The sequence below is a fragment of the Acanthaster planci genome, linkage group LG04, assembly GCF_054643075.1.
Source record: "Acanthaster planci isolate LZ-2023a linkage group LG04, COTS_SCS, whole genome shotgun sequence".
NCBI classification, from domain to species: Eukaryota; Metazoa; Echinodermata; class Asteroidea; order Valvatida; family Acanthasteridae; genus Acanthaster; species Acanthaster planci.
The window spans coordinates 10,608,531-10,632,329 of NC_141780.1; the positions used below are offsets into that span (position 1 = coordinate 10,608,531).

The 23,799-nt window shown below is 39.9% G+C and overlaps 2 protein-coding genes across 8 annotated transcripts in view; both read left to right on the forward strand.

Moving 5' to 3' along the window:
- The window catches only part of LOC110988582 (vacuolar ATPase assembly protein VMA22-like), a 124,181-nt gene that overhangs the window by 69,626 nt on the left and 30,756 nt on the right, over nt 1-23,799 (forward strand). For all 7 annotated transcript variants that reach the window (XM_087135487.1, XM_087135483.1, XM_087135485.1 and 4 more), the window contains 2 exons: nt 2,423-2,523; nt 16,227-16,355. In XM_087135487.1, coding sequence (XP_086991613.1) covers nt 2,423-2,523; nt 16,227-16,355 — 230 coding nt within the window. The remainder of the gene's footprint in view (nt 1-2,422; nt 2,524-16,226; nt 16,356-23,799) is intronic.
- The window catches only part of mrps33 (mitochondrial ribosomal protein S33), a 200,722-nt gene continuing 181,063 nt past the window's right edge, over nt 4,141-23,799 (forward strand). The window contains exon 1 of the mRNA XM_087135499.1: nt 4,141-4,269. The gene's annotated coding sequence lies outside the window, so the exon portion shown is untranslated. The remainder of the gene's footprint in view (nt 4,270-23,799) is intronic.

The following is a 23,799-nucleotide window of genomic DNA, read 5'->3' on the forward strand; positions in this document are numbered from 1 at the left end:
GACTTGAACTCCACACCAGAATGCATAGCAAGGAAGTTAATCAGTCCAAGCAAGCGATTTGCAGTGCTCAGTAAAAAAAATTGTTGGAATAGAACACCAACTTTGACAAAGTGGACTAGCCTGTAACCATGGACAAAAAACTCCCCCCCCCAAAAAAAAAAATCACTGGAACACACAAAAACAACCAAACTGACAAAACAGATAAAAGACAAGGAAGGCAATCTAGCTTTCCCAGTAGGCAGTAGGCCCTAAAGACAAATCCCAACCCAATGTCAACCCGTTTCCTGTCACCTGCTTTTGCCGGTTGTGGACGATAATACATGCATTTTTCATTTTAACCCCTTCGTACCGGTATGCGGCAAGACCCACCTTAAAATTGAGATCCTCAGCCCGCTTTTCAGCTATTATTCTCGGCCCAAGCTCGAGCGAACACGATGATAGAAGGCAGACCCTGGCTCTTGTATAATTGGCCTTTGTGTGTAGTCTAGAAATGAAAAGACCGAATTTGCATCATAATCACCAGCTTCACAATAGTCCCCACTTTGAAAAGAGGCAACGGGAATGTGGAAGTGTGAGTAGAGCCGCATGCCATCGAACAATCATCCTTTTCACCGTGTAATTCAAAGCGTTAGCAAATACAGCTATCAAATAGCCAATGGTAGGACAATTACATCTTTTCAGAAGACAAATTTTTATAATGCTGCAGGAAAAATCATTACCAGTCAGTGTTTTTCCAAGGATGAATTTGCACTGGGGACCACTGAGCTTGCCGTCCTTCCATCCTAGGAAATAGTTGTTCACGGTATCCGCTGCTACATCTGACTTGAACCAGCCAGCCGACACCGGCAAGCTCGGTGTTTGAGTGGTTAAGCTGTCTACACTAGTAAGCAGGAGGTTGTGGGTTCGAGTCTCACCCGAGTATGCTTGTGGGTTTTCTCACAAGCCTTTGGGGGCAAACACTGAGCATACAGTGTTGTAATACATGTCGGGCAGGGCAAAAATCCCAAATGAGTCAGTGTTTGTTGTCGATCCTCTAGGTTGCCACCATGCCTTTCCAACAGCCTTGTTGCAAAATCTCTTACTGAGTATATTCTGGTCTCGAACTGATAAGGCAATATTTCTTGTGCCTCATCAGGTCCTTCCATGTCACTTTCTCTGTCAAATGAATAAGATGAACATGACAACTGATCGCTGTCATGATCGGAAAAAAATATCAATGCTAGCATTGCTTGAGTCTGACATGATGGCACACTCAAACGCTACTGCATTACATACATGTCGACGTGTTGTTGCGTAATAGCAAACAGTCACTAGATAAAGGATTCTGTCCTACATTGTCCTAGGACATCACGATTCTTGGGAATTTTTTTAGACAACTTTCAGCACCGGACGGCTGTTGTTTAGCTTTTGCTCCAATAAGGGAGTGAAATAAGGTTGTGAAAACTATCATTTTTAACATATTTCTGCGCATTTTGAAATAGTGCAGATGCGTTTTCTTGTTATATGTATGTTTGTTTATGTGTTGACGCATGTTTTACAAGAAATCTCGCATGCCATGCATGTTACAGTCTCCATATCATTTACTACTACTCCTTATAGGAATGTACCAAGGATATAGCAAAATGAAGTAAAATTGTATAGCTCAAAAGCTATTTAATAAATGGGAATAAATTAATGCTCAGCCTGTCTCAAATGTTTGGTTAAGACTATCTCAGGAGAATGATCTCTGATAATGTCGCTCACCATTGCCTTGCGTATTATCAATGTTCATTTTCCTTTTCAGGTCTTAAACATTCAAGACTGGCCAACACACATTATTCCCTGCATTAAAAAAGTAATAATTGGGATAAATTGAAAAGAAAAACAAAAGTATCAGTAATGAGCAATACTGAGTGATGATATAAAACAGACTGACAGGGTTATTGTAGACCTAATGCTGCAACCCAAATTAAATCTGTAATCACCATTATACCCAGTACATGAAAATGAAAAAAATGCAGTGTGAACATTAACCCTGAGAACTTCCAAATTGATGTAAGGAACTGTTGAGAGCATTTCTCATCATGAATAAAGTTTTAAAGTCACAGATTTTGTGTCTTTTAAGTCTATTTTGATCATTGTCATTTTTATAGCATGTACAGTGAAAGATTCTTAATATCTGATGCTTTCTGAAAAGAGTGGTTTAAGAGTAAGCATTCTTTAGATTTTCAGTAACAATTGCAGTTTAAGATTTTCCAGCAGAGAATGTACATGTAATCAGCGTTCGGGCATATACAATAAACATTTGTGACCAGCAGAACTCTGTGTCTTTTTCAAGGGGCATTCAAGAACCATTTCAGCATTCATAGCATCTAGTGTAAAACTGCATGTAAATGAGTGCTTTATCAATGCAGATGTTTTTTTTTAATTATTACTTGTGCAGTGAAGATGAAGATGAAAAAGTCTGCAGCTTTCTGCTGGAGCATCGACAGCTGTCACAAGTGTCAAAGGCAAAGTTAGTGAAAAGTTACAGCAGTTCCGTGGGTAAGGGATTTTTTTCTAAACGTTTCTTTAGGGGTGATCAGGTCAAGTAGATCAGGCCAGAGCAGAGGGAAATTCAAAACATTTGGAAAGAATTCCTTATACGAAGTTCACTTTTTAGGAGAAATTTTTGCTCCAGGACAGATTTAAAAAGGGGCGACATTTATTTTTGGGGGATAGAGATGTGAAAGGGGGTTCAGTAACTTAGGGGGACAGGTTTAAAAAAAAAGGGGCCCCACGCAATAAAACGGCAAAAAAGTGAGTCCTTTTGCCGTTCTTTTTTTCCCCTACTATATCCTCTACCTTTAACTTTTCCCTTCACTATCCAGTCCTTTTATTTCTCCACAGTTTTCCTGTCATTAGTACAAGGAGTATTACAGTTAGTATACACATTTAATACATTTAATCCAAATTGTGTCGTAAAGGGGAATCAAACCTGCAATGAAGAGAACTGTTAGGTGTAGAAATACAGCAGTCTAACTGACCACGCCACACAAGCGCTTGTTGCCGGAGAAAGTCGATATGTTCCATATAAAGTTACGGTTGAATTAAGGAGAGGTCACGATGAGGTCAAGATGAATATTAAAAAAAATAATCAATATTTATGAAACTGAATATGTAATTATTCACGAATATTTGTATAAATTAGAATATTTAAATATAGATAAATGTGGCTATCCGTTGTTAATATGAGTAGGTTGTGCCAAAGGAAATCAACTAGGTAAGAGACATGTCTGAGCACAATTGTATGACGCAAGTTATCTCCGTCGTATTATATAAACCAAGAGAGAAAGAACAAGTAGAAATGCAGTCGGCCGTACGAAAGAAGGAATTTCAGTCCAATGCTGTATAAGAACTCAGGTGGAGTCTTGCTTCATCCATTAGCAATACATGCAATATGAGCGAGAATTGGAGTCTTACGTGCAATTGGTGAGAGAGGTGACCGTCCACACCAGTGGAAGCGACCAGTTAGGGTTCTACCTGGCCGACTGATACATGTGGCGCTGCCGACATGCAGGAGTAGACCACTTCAATCAAATCCTTAAGGATGTTCTTCTCCTGTACAAGCCTCCCCTCACATTTTAGAGCGCAGATAGCCACACAATAATCTAAAGACAGGTTTCAGCTCCCTTTTCCCCTTCCCTCTGTATAAATATAGAAAAAAACTCCTCCAACTGACAAGCACTCTCTAAAAGAAATTGGGCCCATTTTTTCCTTCTAAACAAATTGTCCAACTTACAAACTGTTTGTAAAAGAAATTGGGCCCATTTTTTCCTTCTAAACAAATTGTCCAAGTTACAAACTGTCTGTAAAAGAAATTGGGCCCATTTTTTCCTTCTAACCAAATCCTCCAACTTAAAAATTGTCGCAAAACACACACTATTTTCCCCCAAGTAAAAATTGTACATGTACAGTAGGGCACATTGCGTGGCATTTCGTGAACTGTGTAGATCCATCCAGACAGATGACGGCCCTCTGCACTCCTCGTGTTGCGGATTCATGCATAAAATTACCTCAATGCTTGTGGCAGCCCAACCCCTGTTAAATAATGGTTCTTTCTGGATATGATTCGGTTCATTCGCACACGTCATGCGCATTCGCCATGTTCTTCAGAAGCAAAGATGGCCGCCTGTCAATGTAAACCTGGTCCATGTGTAGCTCCAAAAGTGTGCCCAAAACTCCACATTTCTGTCCTATGATGTTCAGCTCTTCAATGCCTATTGGAATCGTCTTCATTCAGCGATCAAAGTAAGGATACTTTTGTAGTAATTACGCGATATTACAGTGAACTTCGTATATGGAATTCTTCCCCGAATTTTCATTATTTTCAAAATGTTAAAAGCCAAGGAAAGGAAAGAGGAAGGGGGAAGGGAACTTACATTTGTTATTGAACAAACACAGCTGATCCACTCATTTCCCACCATCGTTCACCTGTTCATACAATTCGACAGTTGAATTTAAGTTGTTTTCATTGTGTTATCATGACTGGCATGTTGTTCTACAGGCTTTCTCTCCCTGAAATTTCTTCAAAACAAGGGGGTGAGTGTAACCAGATCGAGTGTCCGTATTGTTTACTCTTACCCGACACCGGTTCCTGCTAATTTTTCTTCTGTTCTTAGTCACACTCCACCTTTCTGTATGTGTATGCTGTGTAGTGCATGTTCTGTGCGTGGCGGCGCTTCTTTCTTGATCGCTTGCGCGCAAATATTTATAGCGCTCTCTAGCAATACATGAACTGTTTTTGGTCACTGCGTGCATCTCCAAAATTTAAGAATGTTGTTCTTCTGTTTAAATTCAATACCAGGCATTCTTGGGTGTCAGCTGCGTACTGGGCATTCTAGGGCATCGTTGAGTTAACTTGTAAAGTGACGCAGTAGGAGAAGGCTGATTTTGATCCAACTACCACAGCTACCGCACGTCGACCTGTTTGCTCATGCATCTACACAGATTTTGTGCAGCACTTGCTATCATTTCCACTGCACATGAATCATAAAGGCATGAACATATCATTTTATGGCAGCTTCGTTGGACAATATCGTCAAAGCACGTCCAAAAGAAAACCTTGAGCACATTGCAAAACTTGAAAACGAAAGTTTGCTTACGAAAAAAGACATTTTATAGCTCGCTCAAACGGTCGCGCGTACTGATGCCGAATATCACGATGCGCAACGATTGTGGAATGCGTTTGGATGTCAAAACATGGGCGATTACCACGACCTATACATTAAAAAAAACACTTTGCTTTGACTGGATGTGTTTCAAAATTTTAGAAATATGTGTTATGACAATTATAGCCTCGTTCCAGCAAATTATTATATGTCGTTGGGGCTTTTTTGGGACACGTTGTTCTGGCATAAAACTTGGCATAAAACATTCTGGTATAAAACTTGAAGGATTAGAAGGATTTATTTTTTTAAAAAGCCAAACGAGGAGGCATCTTGAGTGTCGGTGGTAAACGATATGCCAATGCTAATAACAAATATCTCGCCGATTTTAACCCAAACGAGCCCGCAAGTTATTTGTTGTATCTCGATGCAAACAATCTTTACGGATGGGCCATGAGTCAACCATTGCCACGTTGAGGTATTAAATGCTGCCACCTTCTAAGCTACCACGATGCGGTCGTATTTCACAATTGTAAAGACAATTGGCTACCCACGACGCAGACTAAAAACATGGCGTACTTTGGGTTGGAAAGGGAAAACGTCGCCACATTGCAGTTGGGAGCAGCCGATGCAGTCGAATCTGCCAACGATGGTAAAGACAAAGCCATCACCGACACTTTTAAAACTAGCTACGCCATTCTATTAGACGTTCCATGTTGATGGATCACAGACCATTTTATCCCTCGGGCTTTAAAGAACCGTTTACTTATCAGTTGGCTTTTAACGGTCATGATAAAGTATTTAAATCGACAGACAGGGCCGCGGAATATTCAATTTCAGATCTAACTTTGGAATGCGAAGTCGTGACCAACAAAGATCTGGCCCAAACCCTGAGGCAAAAACACAAAGGCTCCATTTATTACTTATTTGACCGGATTCATTTGTGGAAGAAACAAGCGATACATAAATCAGAAACATTGTGGAACATTAACACAGACCATACCATAACGGAAAAGCCAAAGAACGAAAAGTTTGAAAGACGTTTTAGCTTTGTTCAAAGACCCGGCCCTTAAAAATCCCCAACAATTTTATAATTCGCACATTACAAAAGCAATCGTCATGGTCCAAGGTAAATCGAATCAATTGTATTTGCACGGACTATTTGAATATCAACACTTTTCCAAAATTGCCAAGTTCTTTGGCGATTCCGATTCAGAATCGGCCCGATCGGTCGTAAAAGACCTGAATCTAACTGGCGTTGACATGGCCGGTTATTTGAAAGACAAGTATGGCCTTTGGCTCAATTTCAGAAGCGCAGACGACAACTAGGCACATGGGTCGGGTAGGTCGCTTGGTAGAGGCGGTGACATTTTGATTCAAATGGAGCGTGAAGCAGAAACTGCGGGGCCTTTGACAATGTACGTGTTTTGGTAAAAGATGCACAATTGACTGTCGAAGACGGTAATTTTAAAAGTTTGGTTTATTAAAATGAATATGTATAAATCACCTCACTGCGCCTTAATTGTGGGCACAACGGCTCAGGAAAAACCAAATGGATCTTGGATCTTTTAGAATGGGAATGTAAATTCGCTTTTGAAGCGATCGGGATAATTTGTCCAACGTTGTTTAAAAGAAAAATCTTGTTTAGAGCGGGTATGGATTTATACTGACGATAATGTTCACTTGTGTGATTTAGATCGAGAAGAACTCGAATTTAACGAAGCGGTCGACTTGTATCAAAACATTTTTTGATCGCAATTTTTTGGGGGATCTCAATGTTTTACACTGAAGATAGAAATTTCTTTGATCTGTGTTTAGACGAAAATGACTTTGTATCAGATGAAGAACGAAATCAGTTAAAAAGGCATTTTGCGAGACGTGAAGTACAGTAAACTGGTGTTGTTGACAGAGCCGCCAGTTTGTTTTAAATTTGTTAATTAACAAATTCTCAACTAGTTAAACAAAATTGTCATTATTAAATAATGGCAATGCTGCAATTCATTCAAGTAGTTGCCGAGTTAGTTATTGCCATTAACTTGACGTATTACACGTGTGAATACCTCCGTGCCAAGCTATATTTTAAAAAATCATATGAATGAAGTATACTCGCCGATTCAAGAGTTAAAACAGAATCAGTCGAACTCAAGCCCAACGTCAAAGACAGACTCTGTTCAGTAGTAGCCTCTGGCAAAAGCAAAAAATATTTAGGTAAAGAATACTCTGTCAAAGACATTGAAGCACTTGCACCAGCAGAACAAGAAAAATTGTTTAGTCTGTACGAAGTAAAACTTGGCAGAGAAATTGTTAAAGCGTTGGGTAACTCAATTTTGAGATTGTACACACGTCTTTTAGGCATCGCTACACCGATAGAATTTGTGGGATTTAATCGAATTTGTGTCGATTTAAAATTAGAAGAAAACCTAATGCAAGATTTAAACGACAATCCAATTATATCACAAACTATGGGCCATTTCTTGAGTGAGCTTTGTTACAAGTATGGGGTTTACTTATAACCATTGGTAGCAACCTTAATTATGACTAAACATTTGGTCATTAACAAAAATATGCCCATTATAAAAGAAGATGGAAACAAACGAGGAACAAGTAACATCACCGCCAGCCAACAGCCCAGTGAAGGTGGTGACCAAAGTTAAAAATCCCAAACGAGTCGAGCTGGGCAAACGCCTGGCAGAACGTAATAAAAAGACTAAGCGAAGCGAGCACCAAATCAGTAAACAAAATTTATCAATCTATCAGCGAAAACAGAAACTTGGGTGGTTTAGTAATCGGAAGAATTACTTTCGCGTTGTTTTGAAAAAGAAAACTGCACCGATAAAAACAAAACCAAAACAAGTTCAAACTGCACTGAAACCAGCACAAGAAGTTTCAGATATGGAATAAATTTAAAACTGGTATTATAATAAGAATGAGTAACTCAAAAGTGATAGACATAAGTGGAAATGCAAATATGATTTATCACGGTGCAGTAATTTCAGCAATTTCCATGGGATACGCCATGCTCGGTAAAAACTATTGAAAATTAAAGCGCCCAATTTGGATCGACTGTCGATAGAAGACGGAGCCAAACTGACTGCAATTGCTAGCGGCGCATTGGCCACAGAGAGCTGGCTAGTGGCGCAAGGTGTAACACCCGCAAGTTTACCCAGCGCTTAAAAATCGGTTTATTGTAAATGGCGGGCAAATTTAAACAAGATGAAATTCCTCTGTTGGATAAAAAAGGAGAAGCAAATCAAGAAGGAGTAGAAGAATCAATACTGGATGATACAACAGAACAAGAAACATCATTTGAAGAAAAGAACAAGAAAATTCATTTGTAGAAGGCCTGGGGCAAGACCTGCAGAGCATTAGAACATCACTTGTTTTAGCTAAAGTAAAAGATTTTTATAATGATATTAAAAAGGAAACCAGTTACGAGTCGCCAGTTAAAGATCCAAATATATTTAATCTCGACGATAAAGGTCGTTTGTACGTCAAGTTTAAAGATGTAAAAGTTCTTTTGATTCATCAAAGCGACAATAGTAAATTTCTTGCCCTATTCAAGATAAAACAAACATAGATTTTGTAAAGACGCATTTTAAGATTTAAAGACTATTGAAGTACTAAAACCAAAAAAGAAATAATAGAATTAAAAAAAGAAGTTGAAAAAATAAATCCTGAAAATCTTCCAACAGAAGACCTTGCTTATATTGCTAATGAATTGCAATCTATTGCAAGAGAATTAATTGGCACCGTAGAATTTGAGTCACAAACTACAGACACCAAGGTACAAACTAAAGACACCGAGGTACAAACTACAGGCTTTAAGTATACACAACGGGAGCTTGATGGATACAACAAAGAAATTAAAACTTGTAGAATCTAAAATTGCATGAGTAGAAGAAAATATTTATACAACTGAAAATGCGTTAAAAGAACCAAATATCACACAAGAACAAAACAATTCAGAGACTAGAATGCTAACAGATTTAAATAATGACTTAACTACATTAAAAACACAGCATTTTTGGCAGGCAGGCAGACCGAAGGATTGTCACTTGTTCGCACAGAGAGTTCTATATTTGGGGCATTTAGTGTCCGGGGATGGAATTACAAGGTACCCGAAGAAGGTAAAGGCTGTACAGGTCTGGCCAGTGCCAACAAGAGGGTAGTGCAGAGCTTCTAATGACCAGCATCCTATTATCCCAAATTCATCATGGGATCTGCTGATAAGGTTCATCCTATACTTCGCCTCACAAAAAATGGTAGAGAGTTTAAGTGGGCTAGCGACCATGAGGCTTTACACCAAGACTTTATCAGTCTTTTAGAGACACTGGCTTTAAAGTTACCAGACCCTACAGCTGAGTGTATTTTAGACACTGACGCAAGCAGCGTAGGCGTACGTGTGGTCCTGTCACAGGGGATGGATGGAAAGAAATGGTGGTTGACTCTTCAGAGTGATCATAGCAGCAGGCAATGAGTTCAGGTCCTGAAAAGGAGGGGAACGCTTAAGTCCCTACCTCACCTCAAACACCTAGCCTCCCTCTAGAGGTTGGTGTTCAGACCACTAATAAGAGCTGAACAGTATGTACGGCGGTGGGCTCTTAGAACTCCAGGAAGCCATATCAACAGCGACGTGAAGGTGACAAGGAGAACTTCCCCCGATAGGTGGAAGCAGGAAGGAAGTCCATACAAGCGGCATGGAAGTAAGGCTCATCCAGAAGAGCAACATACCAAGAAGCTGAGAATGCATGAGCTAGTGCCTTGTGCTGTGTGCAAAGCACCTCGGGATGGAATAACTCCACCTAAAGGTGGAGAGGTGAAGAAAAAACCTTCCAAATTGGCAAAACGCAGCTGCAGGGTATAGGAGTACTTGAGTAATATCAGGTAGTACCAAAGACACAGCTGTCGAAGATGGGTGGAGAGGCTGCCACCAACCTTCTGGAGATAGCCATGGTTGTGGAGATCTAATCAATAATCATCATTGGGGAGCCACGGAGATAGCAATGTCACCCATGTCAGTGCTGTGGGATATTGGCAAGACCGCTGTTAGCAACTTACCAGTGGCGGTGGAATGATTTTCAAAGTTGGGAATCAATTGTGAGACCATCAGGCATCAGCCATTAATAGGCAGATTTGTTAAGCTGCACTCCATTATGGGCTATGCCCCCCCAGTTGGAAAAGAAGGGGCAACTTCCACTCCGCACCCTCTCTCCCCACTTCCACTGCCAGTGTAACTTACCTGTCCCAACACATGGAGGAATCCTTAGATGTCATGAGTGTATAGAGATCTCTCTTCAGAACTCTAACACTTTGTTATAGAGTTATGTTAATTCATTTTATCAAGTCAATGATCCAATGCTACTCAGTGGAAGCTTGATCTTCTGTGGGTGGGCACCCAGTTCATTAAAGGTACGTACAAACACTCTTGTCAGGTATCTTGCTGTGGGAAATGATGCATTGTGCATGCAATGTATGAGCCCCTATCAGTATATTGAATACCAGCACACATTGTCACCGTGCTTCACTGTTATGCGGGTGAGCATGCTTCTACCCAGCTTGCGCACGGTTGTGTGCAGTGAGCTGAGTGTATTGCTCTGGACGGATGCCACTAGCAATTCAAGCTATTTATATGGTTTTGGGGGATCTAAGGTTTATGGAGCTATCCAATCAGAAGTGGCATAGGATACAGGCATTGATTGGTCAGTGGAGGCAACTGGCAGCCAATTGGGTTGCCCAGGGTTTTCTTATTAGCGGGAACACGTGGGAGAGTAGTGTGGCGAATGCAACTGACACCTCTTGTGGTGGACCCAGTAACCAGCCGGATCAGGGATGGAATTGACCTGGCCCAACCCCACAAATATATTTATTAACCTTGAGCAAGGATGAGCGGCTACCCTGACACAAGGGGGGATATCAGTTAACGAATGGACTAAGCCTAGGGGCAGTTCGTTGGGTGGAAGTTTACCACCAATTAGGAAAGACTAGATTTATCCGGTAATACAGTAATGAACTTCAGGGAAACCTAAATAAACCTCACAGTGACACAGGATTTCCAAGAACAATAATCAAGTATTTGATTTATTGCAATAAAACTCAATAAGGTATATAAATCACACAAGGTTTATGTACCCAATACCTCATGTGGTTAACTAACCACCCAACTAACTTAAACACAGCTAGTCTACAACCCAAGGGTTACCTCACTAAATAGTGGTAGCCCTCACACAAATAACACAGAGTGTCATGCAAAACAGGGTCGATGTAACAAAAGGGAAATTATCCTCACAGCGATCTGAGTACATCAAGTAAACATCAATGCTAGCTAGCCCAATGACAAGATTGCCTTCCAGCCGTCACCCCACTATCAGTGCTTACAGACGACAAGCAATCCAACAGCAAAGACCACTAGCTCCCAGCCTAGGTTCACGACACTCAGCTCTATCACTAAAGCAATCTAGACCCAATACGGTTCGCAAATACACCTACCAGTTATAGTCACTACACGCAGCACCCCTGGTGCAGCGTCCACGCTATACCTCGCACAGTCACAGCACAGAACGGTAGACAGCGTCCTCCACGATCCTGTCACTCTGCGACCCAGCAGCGAAACTCACGAACTGATGTGTGCGCTCTAAGCACGCCGCAAGCGCCCAGACCTTGTGCTCTACGCAACGCTGATTGGTCAACGCAATGCTTAATAATTCATGACTTAGACTGGCATTCATGCCTACCCCTGTTTCGTTACAGTAGTCACTTTGTCACAGCTTTGTCTTGAAACTATTTGTTCGGTCCACCACCTCCCTAAACTCTCCGCCATTATTATGGTCCTTTCATTGTTGCTACGGGCTAGGTTAAGGTTAACTGTCATCATTAGCAGTTTCTAGCAGAAAAAAGGATAGTAACAAATTTCACAGAGCATAATTTTAATTCAGTAGGCCAACTTTTATCACATTTTTTCTAGAAGTAATTGCGTAAAATTGTATTTAGCTAACAATAGTGCGCCTCAGTTCCAGTCAGGCTACAGTGTATGTAGCGTATAACCTCCTCGTTTCCCACCTTTTGGAATTTTGATTATTTATTTTTTCAATTAGCTGTAAGTTAGATTTTGATGCCCTTTGGTTTCGTTGGGCCAACTTGTTAATGTGAAGCAAGGTGTGTTACATGTAATCTTTGTGGAGGTTGGGTGGGGTACTTTTAGCTGGCCTGTATCGTCGTCAAGGCCCCACATGTGCATGTTGTGGTGCTTGGTTGGTAAGGACGGTGTGGTATCCTTAGTGTGGCCACAATCGTAATATGTTGAATGGATGCAGTAGTCCATTATTTTATGTGAATTGTTACCTGTATGTCCTGTGTGTCTGTATAGCCGGTTTGCCATGTGTTTGGTGTCCGGCTCCTAGCTAAACTTTTAGATTTCTGAAATATTCACTGGGTTTCCTGTCATTTACTGATTCTAACAAAAAACTTCAGTTGTAAGCTGTGGTGGAAAAGTCAAATATGTGTCCATTCACATTCTTTTGAGCATAAAACTTTGTTGTAAAGTAACAAGTGTTTACACCGTTGACAAATTAATTTGGAGTGTCACTTACTATTGTTTTAAGACTTGTAATCAATAAGGTGCTCTTAGTTTCAGGTTGTAATGTGCAGTAGACATTAATACATTATTTAAAGATTCTTCATTGCTTTTATTTTAAGTAGCAGTTTTAGGTGAGGGACTGACCAAACTTGGAAGATACCTATGTAATGCAATGCATAAGACAGAAAACCAATTAGTGCACATTCGAGTGTTGGTTGCTGGGCAATGTTTCTCGAGTAAGTACCTAGCCATTGTGTGCATGCTAGTAGTATGTTGTGTCTAGGCCTACAACGCCAGGGTATATATTGGCCTCGCACTCTGGCCTGCAATCAGAGTGTGGTCTCTGTGAAATTTATCGTAAATTTCTTCCAGTCTTCAATAGCTAACCAGTCAAACACTTAAGCAGGTTGTCACAGTAGGGGAGCCTCATACTTGTGCGAGTTGTAATTACCCATTGATATCTGAATCACTTCCACTCTGAAAATTATGTAACTTATTGAAAAAATTACATAGGTGAGGCACTGATGTACACCTAAAGGTGAATAAATTACGAGGACAAAAGGGAAGATGCAAACCTGTATCCAGCTGCCCTCCATTCCCTTATTTGTGGGTGGTGTGTGAGCATGTGAGGATGTTTTCTTGGTAGTGTGCTGGGGGGCCTTGTGGTAGACTTCCATCAAAACAGATCTGCATCTCTAGCCGCAGGGGTCAGATGCAGGTCAAGACCGACCTGGGCAGTTGTCAGGTCGAATTATATTACAGTATGTTTTTGGTTTGGCCTTTGTCCGTAGGGGTTTTCAGGGACGTTTATGGGTAGTGATGGGTGTTGGAACTATGCAGGCTCCATTAGACTTCTTAGGCTAAGCAGTATTTAATATAACTTTAATATAGCTCAGGGAGTATTGAAGTGGGAGGGTCTAGACATTAATGCTTTATTATGAAAATTTAAAATAATATATTTTTTGCAGTTTTTCATTATGTTCAATGTTCAAATGCATACAAAATAATTGGAGACATGCCACATTCAAACACAAGCTCTGTAGAGATTTTCCTTTTTGCTGGGGGGAGGGGTGTCGTAGGGTGTTGGGAGGTTAGAGTTTGGAGGGCATGTGGTATCATCAGAATGCACTAAGTCTGGCTCTAACATTCACACTGTAGGTTTGTCATTCAAGTATGACAAGCCATGTTTGATCATCTTCAGTTAGATTTAATCAAATAATCAGTTTAGGAAAATGGTTGCTTTGTCAAGAAATCATAAAAATGTTCTAGAATAAATCAATTGGTGCATCAGAATTTTTTTTGATAGTTGTTAATAAATGTTTTCAGGGTGTAGTTAGGCCATTTAGGCTCTCATTACGACCTTCTGCAAGTTTCACACCTGCTATGCCCCAAATTTGTATTTAGGTTGGTTTTTCACTTCCAAAAATCAGAAGGCATATATAGTCACATTGAGTTCACCTAAATGAAAAGACTGTAGCAAACCAATTTGGGTTCAGACTTTTGTAGGCATGAAAAATATACACTATTTAATGGTTGTAGCAATGTTGGAACCGTAAAATATGATTTTTCACCATCATATCAACATTGATCCTTCCTCGCATTACTGTCATTTGATATGCTGTGAAATTTCACTTCAAAATTGTCTTTTCTTTGTACATATTGGAGGTCCTGGCCAAAAACCATCACTGTCAGGACCTTCATCATCTTCCAAAATGGTTGAGGACATCCATGTTATCATCATTGGTGGTTCCTTGACCAGGTGCTTGAACATTTCAAGCAGTTTAGTCAGTGTGGATATACTGACCTATCTGGGAGCAACCATTGGCAGTGTTCAGAGAAAGATTGTGTTCAGAGTTCAGAGAAATCAACGATTTTGCCATAGTTGCCATTGTCAGATCCCTGGTTTCTCCCAACCCCATAGACATGGCCTTCAGCAGTTATTTGCACTGTCATGCAAAATAAAAACACCCGATACAAGCTTTTCTATTTATGGCAACCTATTTACAAATTTACTTTTATTTTAAAAAGCAGCTATTTACAATTTTGATTTTTCAGTTTAACCAGGAAATTCTTTCTGTAGAAGAATTGCCCAGAAGAGTGGTAAATGTAGGGATTGGGAATTGTACCATACCAGAAGAAACCAGACAACTAATGCGATCAAATATGCTAAGAAAGCATATTACTCAAATATCATTCAGCTTCATAAAAGTGATTGCAAAAAGTTGTGGAAGATAATTAAATGTATATTTCCATCAAAAGACCGTGAATGTGTCAGGGATATTAAAGTAAATAGCACCTGCATTATGGAGCCAAAGGATATTGCTAATGCTTTCAACACCTATTTTACTGAGATTGAAAATAAATTAGCACAAAATTTTGATGAGACTGAAAGTGCATGCAACATTTTATCTTGTTTAAATGAACATTTGAACTTTGATGAAATTGATGAGTATGTTGTAAAACAGCTCTCCGCCCTTCATGTGGGTAAAACTACAGGTATTGACGGTGTCAAAGTCACTTTTGATGACTCCCTCAGATAAGTACAAGTTGAAGAAATATGCCATACACAATCATAAAATAAATGAAAAAAAAACACTCAACACTTTTGTTTCCTTTAAAAACTTTAATTAAATAATTCCTCTTGAAGAAAGACTTTTTTCTCAGCACAGTTCTCGACAAGTTGCAAGGTCTCTTAACTCCGGTACAACTATATTGTTTGAATTAGTCAAAACTGAAAATCCTTTACACCAGCTTTCAATAAAAAAACCTTCAATCAATTTGGTCCACTATCAATTACAGCCTGTTCAAATTCAGTTGAACCTTCAACATTTTCAACTCACACTATTTTGGTTTCCGGTCACTTTAAGGCAAACTGTATTTGCAATTTACACTTTATAGTATTAACCTATGAATCTTTCATTTATATCCACTATTTTTCAAACCCCCAGCTGGTGTATAATCTCAACTGGAAACAGTACATAAATGTCATTTCTCAAATGCCAAACTTTGGAAAAATTCCAAATCCATTATGGATGCCACTTGACACCTTGTGCACAAACCCTATGAGACAGGTCTGAAAAATTGTGTTTTCTCAGTAAATGACTTGGTATTTTCCTCCTAAATTGACCTTTTCTGGACATGTTTTTGCTTTCTGATTGCTATTAAGTCACCAAGAAGAATTGCTGGCAGCTGTATATGGAACTTTTCCCCAAATTTCATATTCATCACTAGCTATAGGCCTCTTTTGACGATTGCCATGGGTCAGGTGAAACAGCAAAAGGATCCAAGAACCCTTTTTAGTGAAATCCTGCTTCAAAACCAGTTATTACGTGTCATTTACAAAATCAATGTTGTAAACTGAAATTGGACTCATTAAAGCAGTCTTTTTGTCAGAAGCAAACCTTTGTATGTCAGACATTTTTCATAGACGATCGCAGAAAAATGAGGTTGCAATGATCAGGATGTTGCTGAGAGGAGAATTTAACAATCAACGATGCGTTTCTCTGTTAAATTTGATTCCTTTTCAGACGTTCGAGATCCTCCAGTATTAAAGGATAAGGATGTGGACAGTGGACAGCCACCCATAAACCCACTGCAGTGGTTTGGAGTCTTGGTTTCACCAAACTTGAAGCAATGTCAACTGAATTTTATCAATGGTAAGCAAAGTCTTCATTTGCCATTGTGTTCCTATAGGCAGAAAAGACCTGTTAGGACAAAAAGGGCTGCCTTGGAAAGACTACAAGGTTCTTCCCCACCCTTTCGGTAACCTGTATATTATAATGATCATATCTTTACCTTTGTTAGGCAAGACAGTTTAATCAGCATGATTGTGCAGTCACATAGTGTTGTCAATTTTCTGTTTATTTATAGAAATAATCTTCCAATTTACAAAGGAATTTAGAAAGAAAAGCAAGTATCTCTTGACAGAGTAATTACAATCATGCATGAAGATGTGGAAGGGCATCCCTGGAGATACATAGAAACATCAAACATGGCTACATGTATATTGATTTATACAAATGGTTAAATAAAACACAAGAGATTTTGCATAATTTTAGTGACTACATAATTTAGTTTATAAATGCCATTCGTAAACAGTTTAATCTTTCCTAGTGGTTGAGAGCCAACCACTGAAAAATGACTGTGGAGAATGAATGCTGATAATGTCCCTAGCCAAAGCTGAATAACTTTTCAGCATAGTGTCTCCAAAATCGGGTTTAAATGCTGTTTGAGATGGGCCAAGTACACTTTTATTCCCTTATCACATATAAATGTACCTCCTTTGCCATCTTCATGATGTAGAATGCAAGGTTTTCCCTGTGCTCACGAATTAAGATGTCTACCTTTCTCTCCAAAGCAAGACTAGTTATAAAAATCCTTTCTGGGCCCTTCTTTAAATCTCTGAGGAAGGGTGGCAAATTTGCATTTGGTAATTGCAAATTCTTCCACCCCTTCTTCACTTTTGGCTTCGGTGAACCACACTTCTCTCTTCTGCATGTGTAGCACTACTAGCAGCTTAATTGTGTTAAAATCATCACTGTGTGATGAGTAGTTCTTTTCCCTGACTCTGTTTCTTTTTGAAAACAATGTTTTCTGCAATGAGATTTTCCAGATGTCCACATTGGGTAGCCTGTGTAATGACGATGTCACCTTCATTAGAGCACATGATAGCGAGGTCCTGGTCAAATTGCTGGGTGGTGGAAGATGCTATGCAGTGTCCAAGCCCATGAAGAATATATTGATGAATAAGGAGCAGCCCATAAGGTGCCACACAGTCATGGCAAGTCAAGTGTAAGCTGCTTTGGTGTCATTATCTTTGTTGTTGCCAATGAGAGCAATGATATTTTGCAAGAGAGAATACGTCATTTTGGTGCAGCAGGAATGGTGACTTTGTTCTTAAAAGGCTCAGTTGAAAAGCTTTCATCCAGTTGTTTGTGGTACCTGCTGCTACATCTGATTCGAACCGGCAAGCCGACAACGGCAAGCTTGGTGGTCAAGTGGTAAAGACCTCTGCTCTAGTAAGCAGGAGGTCGTGGGTTCGAGTCCCACCCGAGTACCCTTAAGCCTTTGGGGGCATACACCGAGTACACAGTGTTAAAATACACGTCTGGCTGGGCAAAATCGAAAAGCAATGGAAAATTGGGGGCAGCACACCCTGTTCTGCATTGGTAAGACTGAGCTGATTCCAAGATTGGGGCCACTGCCCAGTTTGGTCTGTCACCTCTACTAAGCAGTTATATGGAGAATCTGAGTCAAATTAAAAGCAAACAGAAAAAAAATTCCCAAACTGCTACCGTTGTGACCATAGAACTGTGGGTTTAATCTGAAAACTTCATTCTTAATACTATACAACAGACAAATGCAGTGCTGTCCCACATATACATGTACATGTATAGTGATACCAAAGATGTTAACTGAACACCAATTTTAGCGCCACACATTTTCTGCAAGTGCTATTATAGAGGGTAATATGGAAAAAAAAGGAAACTGACCTGGTGAAATTTACAATTTTAATGCAAACAACAAATTTAGCTGAAGCTGGGTTTGAACCTGGAATGGGATTTTTTAATGGGGGATGCTTAAATTTAGCTTTTTTTTCCAAGTCGACTCTCGGTAATATGAGCACGGGTAATTGTGCACATTCATAAGAGGGAAAAAAATGTGTAAAACGAGCTTGGATGTTACAAATTTCGGTTAAGAGGAGCATTTTAGGGGTTCTGGCCGATTGCAAATCTATTGTTATCTGTCTATTTAGCGCAAGCTTTTTTGAAGGCAACTTGTCAATCAGCCAGTCCATTCAATTTTGAAAGGTGCTTCTGTGATTTATGCGTATACCCCGGAACAGCCCTGTGGTTTTACCTCCCCCGAATCAAGCCCTTTGTCTCCCGAACAAGAAAGAACAATGGGCTTTTGCGGGTCCGGTACCTAACATAGAAATTCTTTTAGGCCGCTCTCGAACTGCCTTAACACAAACAATACCGATTTAGGACAGCGGTGAACTAGAAAAATCTTTCATTTGATTCCCCATCCCCCCCCATTCTCTAAGACTAACGTCCCGCGGGAAACTAATCAAAATTGTGTTCCATATTAAACCAAATACCCGGTCCCTCCAAATGCCCACCCCGTCAGAAAAAGTCACCCGCTCTACAACATAACATGAAAATATCGCCCCTTCCGATTTTGGTATTCGTATAAATTCTCAAATTTAGAAAATCATGACTAAACCGTGGTTTTCAGTCCCAAAATGTTTGAGAAAATAACATCCACAAGTTTTGAAGAAAAGGGAGCATCCCTCGCTAACAATTTTTCACCAAACTCACACGCCTTTCTAAAAGACTAAAGTAAAACGCGATATTCGCCCTCTGCTGTCCTCACCACCAATAGTTGGTGTCCTCCTATTTTTATGTGCAGGAAGCGGATCTCTGGTGTTGGTTACCAACTAAAATGTTAATGCACATATCTTTACACAGCTATACTTGTGCGGTTATTGTGGTCGTTGCATGCACCATGGCGGCATCCATGTACGTTCTTTCAGAGTGAACTTTGGAAAGCTGGGCTGAATTCATTTCTGTTTAAAAAGGAACATTCATTTCTTTGCTATGGAAAATGATTATTGTTAATTTTGTAAAATTTATCATTGTCTCCGTCTTTGTACGACCATCTTGAATTTTTTGCAGCCGTTCAAAAATCAAAATCTCACGAGTTTTCCCGTGTGTTCCTGTAAAACCCTGACGAAAAGGTGGTGCATGATCCTGTTCCGGGAAAAGTGTTCTTGAGTCGTGTTCCGCCGTTCGAGCGCGAGAACAAGAAACCCGTGTCAAGAACAGGCCACCCGAACTCTGTGATTCGGCATCGCTCCGAATCTTCATGACTGGTGGAAATTCTGCTTCCTCTGTTCTTACATTTTATTATTATTTTTATTACAAGTCTTTACTCATTAAACTGTACCTCACGTTGATAAACTTTTTAAAATCAAATTCATATAACAAAACGCACGTACTTTTAAACAAAAAGTTATGCATACTTGTAGGCCTACACATGTACGCTTTACCTAAGGTCGATTGGTGATACATACGTCGAGCAGGACGGCAGCTTTCGCGTCAGACGTGAGGTCCGGATAAAACGAGCTAATTTAGTAAGTCCCAAGGCCCTCGTATTAACGAGATTCAACTACTTCGGCGCGGCTAGCTCATTGCAGTGATTGTCTGTGCTGCCGTGGTGACCCAGGTAGCAAAGGGACGTCGGGCTGACGTCTGAATTTTTTTTAGCTAGCACATGACGTCGGACGGTAGACAGGGTGCGTATTTGCAACCCCCCCCTAACGTGGGTAACATGCCGTCGGACGGTTAAAGGACCGACGTTGTATCAACTTACCTTTTATGGCCACGGCCCGACGAACAGCTAGCGACCAAATTCCGTTATTCCTGCCGACGGAGGGCCAACCTTTACCTTCGTCATTGGACCGACGTTGTGAAGGCGTCGTACCGACGTAAAAGCTCCGACCTCCACCCTACGTTGTCCCAACTCCCATATTCCGCCCATTTACCGACTTCATAAATCTGTCGGTCCGACATTTAACAAACTGGTTCGTAACCTCCACCCTACATTGTCCCAACTCCCATATTCGGCCTTATCACTGACTTCATAAATCCGTCGGTCCGTCTCGGACCAGATTCACTGTGACTGATTCAACAATCATAATGTAATTCCATTAAATAATAATTTCACAGCACCTTCATATTAACAATTTCATTTAATGAACAAAGCAACCTTCATATTAAAACAAAGACGTGTTCACTACATTCATCTCGATAGAAACGTAGCTCACTTTGATAAGAACCCCCTGAGAACGAGGACTTATACAATTTAAATGTCGACACCGAAATGTATGTGTTTATTCAGTCTACTCAACAACATTCTGTTTTAATTGTAAAAACATGGAAAAAGTATTAATATTTATGTTCACGATGCAAATGTACAGACCCGTGTTCAACTCTTCAAGCTACAACACTAAAATGTTTTTCTTATAAACTGCACAGTGCATGCTTTCATATGGTCTTCACTTCAACATGGTTCATGAAAATATGTTTGTTGTATCCACAAAGCTATATTATGGGTACATGTGAGAATGTTCTTTCTCTGGAACAAAATCTGTGCGTGAAAAATAAAAATGTGTGCACAAAAAAATGAAAGGCATGCACTAGCACTGCTCAAGGGATAGGCCCCTATGCATATATGTACATGTATATTCTAGAAATTAATCACTTTTTACTCTAGGTGTCTAATATGAAGCCAAGGATGTACACTTGAGGAATGCAATTAAACAGGAGCCAAAGATCAACCACAATGATTCTTGGACTTCGATACTGGGAAATACAGTTTAATAAAGTGCTGAGAATTAAGCATGATTTTTGAACTTTTAAGTGGTACATCAATTATTTCATGTACTGGTACACGGACTTCTTACACAATAGTCACACTTGTTCATGGGTAGATTTATAGTGAAGAAAGCTTACACACTGTGTATTACTACATTATAATTCTTTTCACACGTACAAATTAGGAGGGTTTAGAAGATCAGAGACCATGAAAAGCAAACATATAGTACTTGTGCACTTTGTTAACTACCAATTTCTTGAGAAATACATGTAATTTAACCCTTTCCCTAAACAGGACTGCCATTTCTTCCCAACCAGATCTGTGCCGTCCTCAGCACATCGAAATAGCACACTTGATCACTGCTCTTGCCTAAAAGTAAAATGCCCCAACACACAGAAATTGCATAAAATGAGCCTGTGGGACGCTCCCCGAGATCTCTGCACCTAACGCAAATGGACCTCTTCTTATGGGGCCATTTGCAGTTTTTGTGTTTTTGTTCTCAACAAACAGCACCGGGAGACCTGAAGAGATGAATAACAGCTGATATGAAAGTTATCAGGCAAGACAATACAGTGATAAGGGTGATGTTTCCGACATGCAGGGGATGACACAAATCTGAATAAAAATGAGCAACATAAGTGCAATATTTGATTAAGGGCCGTTTCCAAGGGAACATTTTTATTTCATGGGCATTGATCATTTTGTAAACTCACAATTGGTCACAGGCAAACTGTATTATTCAACAAAACAACCTATGATTACCTATGTATGAAATTTCACTGGACACATTTTGTGAAAATGTATTTCAGTATTTTAGGGACATTTGTAAGTTTATACCTTTTGTGATAAATCTTCTGGAATTCACACAAAATTATTGGATTTACTGTGATTTCTTTTGAAAATTGACATTTCTGTGGCGATCTTGCACTGGACGGTGTAGCAAACAATTTGCTTGTACCTCAGTCAGCTGCCTCTTCTAGCCAAGGTTGGTTTACTTCTACCGAATCTGTAAAAACAAGTAATACAAACAAAAAATCAACGATAAATGACAAGTTTTTTTTACAAACCCATATTTTAACTAAATTCCTAGGTTAACGACCTGTTTATGTTCTATTTATGAATATCGTTAGATTAATGATCTTTCATTATCATGTCTGTTGAAATGGCATGGCTTTTCTGAGGCCTCAAATATTTTGCATCGTGTACCAGATGTACACGTTAATCTCTCGCCTTCAAAGTTTTGACGATTTTGGGGCAACGTGTCCACGCATCCCCCACGCAAATCCATCTGTCTTGAAATGTATTTTGAATATCCAGGAAAGGAAAAAAGCAAAGAGTTTTCTAACAGTTATGTGATATCGTCAAGAATTCATTCTGAACTAAGTGGGAAAACTGTTGACTGAATGATTACGCACGTGAATGTACCTGAAGTAGTAGGGATGGGGGAATTAAAGAGCAGCAGGGATTTCACTTGTCCACGCGCAGAAAGGGACTTCTCCCAAAATTCGTGACCCAACTGGCGCGACCTCAACGCGACCTCCAACTGGCGCGGCACCCCAAACAAGGGACTTTTCCCCTGGGAATTTCCACCGCAGGAAAAAATAGCTCTGCTCTGGGCGCTCCTGGAAATACTAAAAAAAAATTCAACATTTTTCTAAAATCAAATGGCCCTAACTTTAGTCACCAAATTTGAATACGCTAAATTAGTTGCCGTTCACGCGACGTGATTAGTCGTCAATGGCTACAAATCGCAACGCAATTTAATCGATTAGGCAAAGCTAGACGTGCAAAACCAAAGACACCGCATTTGTTTAATGAGAAAGACTAATACTGGCAAACAAGTTTACAAGCCGATTGAAATATTTAATTGCGAAGATTTATGCGTCGCTTAAAAAATGAAAAATACATAGAAACGAGACAAATATATAAAAAACATGATAAACCGCAAAACAAACGTGAATTTTTATTTTTGCAAAGACACGAGAAATTCAATTGACTTGGTAGATTCTTACGGTTGCCTGCGCAGTTTAAATTCTGACCGTTTATGCAAATGCACCGGCTGTAAAGAGTGCCACGATTGCCACAAATGTAACGACTGCACCAGATATATAACTGATCCACTTGCGACGATTGCGGCAGGTGTATAAATTGCGTATATTGTTTAAATTATACGACTGTCAAAATTCAAGTGCCTTGGACAGTTGCGAAGACTGTTACGAGTGCAGCAATTGTATAGAGGGTTTTGGTTGCACCGCTTGCACCTGCTGCGTAAATTGTATGAGTTGGAAGGAATGGATCACGTGGTGCTCGTTAACGGCAAGCATAAAAAGCTGCGGCACGCGCGAGAAAAACGAACCACCGTCCTATTCCATGACTAAACTGGACTCTGATTTATACGAAATTGGTTTAATTATTGAATACGACGTTGACGTTGGAAATTTAATTAAAGTAGAAATCCCACCCGAGTTAATTAATAGACGCGGCTGCATAAAAATGATAAAAATTTCAGACAAAACAGGAAAAATCAGAACCATGTCAACCCAAGTATGTATCGTTTCAGATGACCACACGCGCCTAATTGTCGGTAACTGCGATCTCAATGTCACCTACGATCCTTTTGATCCGAGTAAATTAATCATTTCAAAACTTGTGATTAAAGAAGGCCCACATTACAGCTCGCCTATCTTTTATCGTCACAACGGCCAAGATAAACGCTTGTTG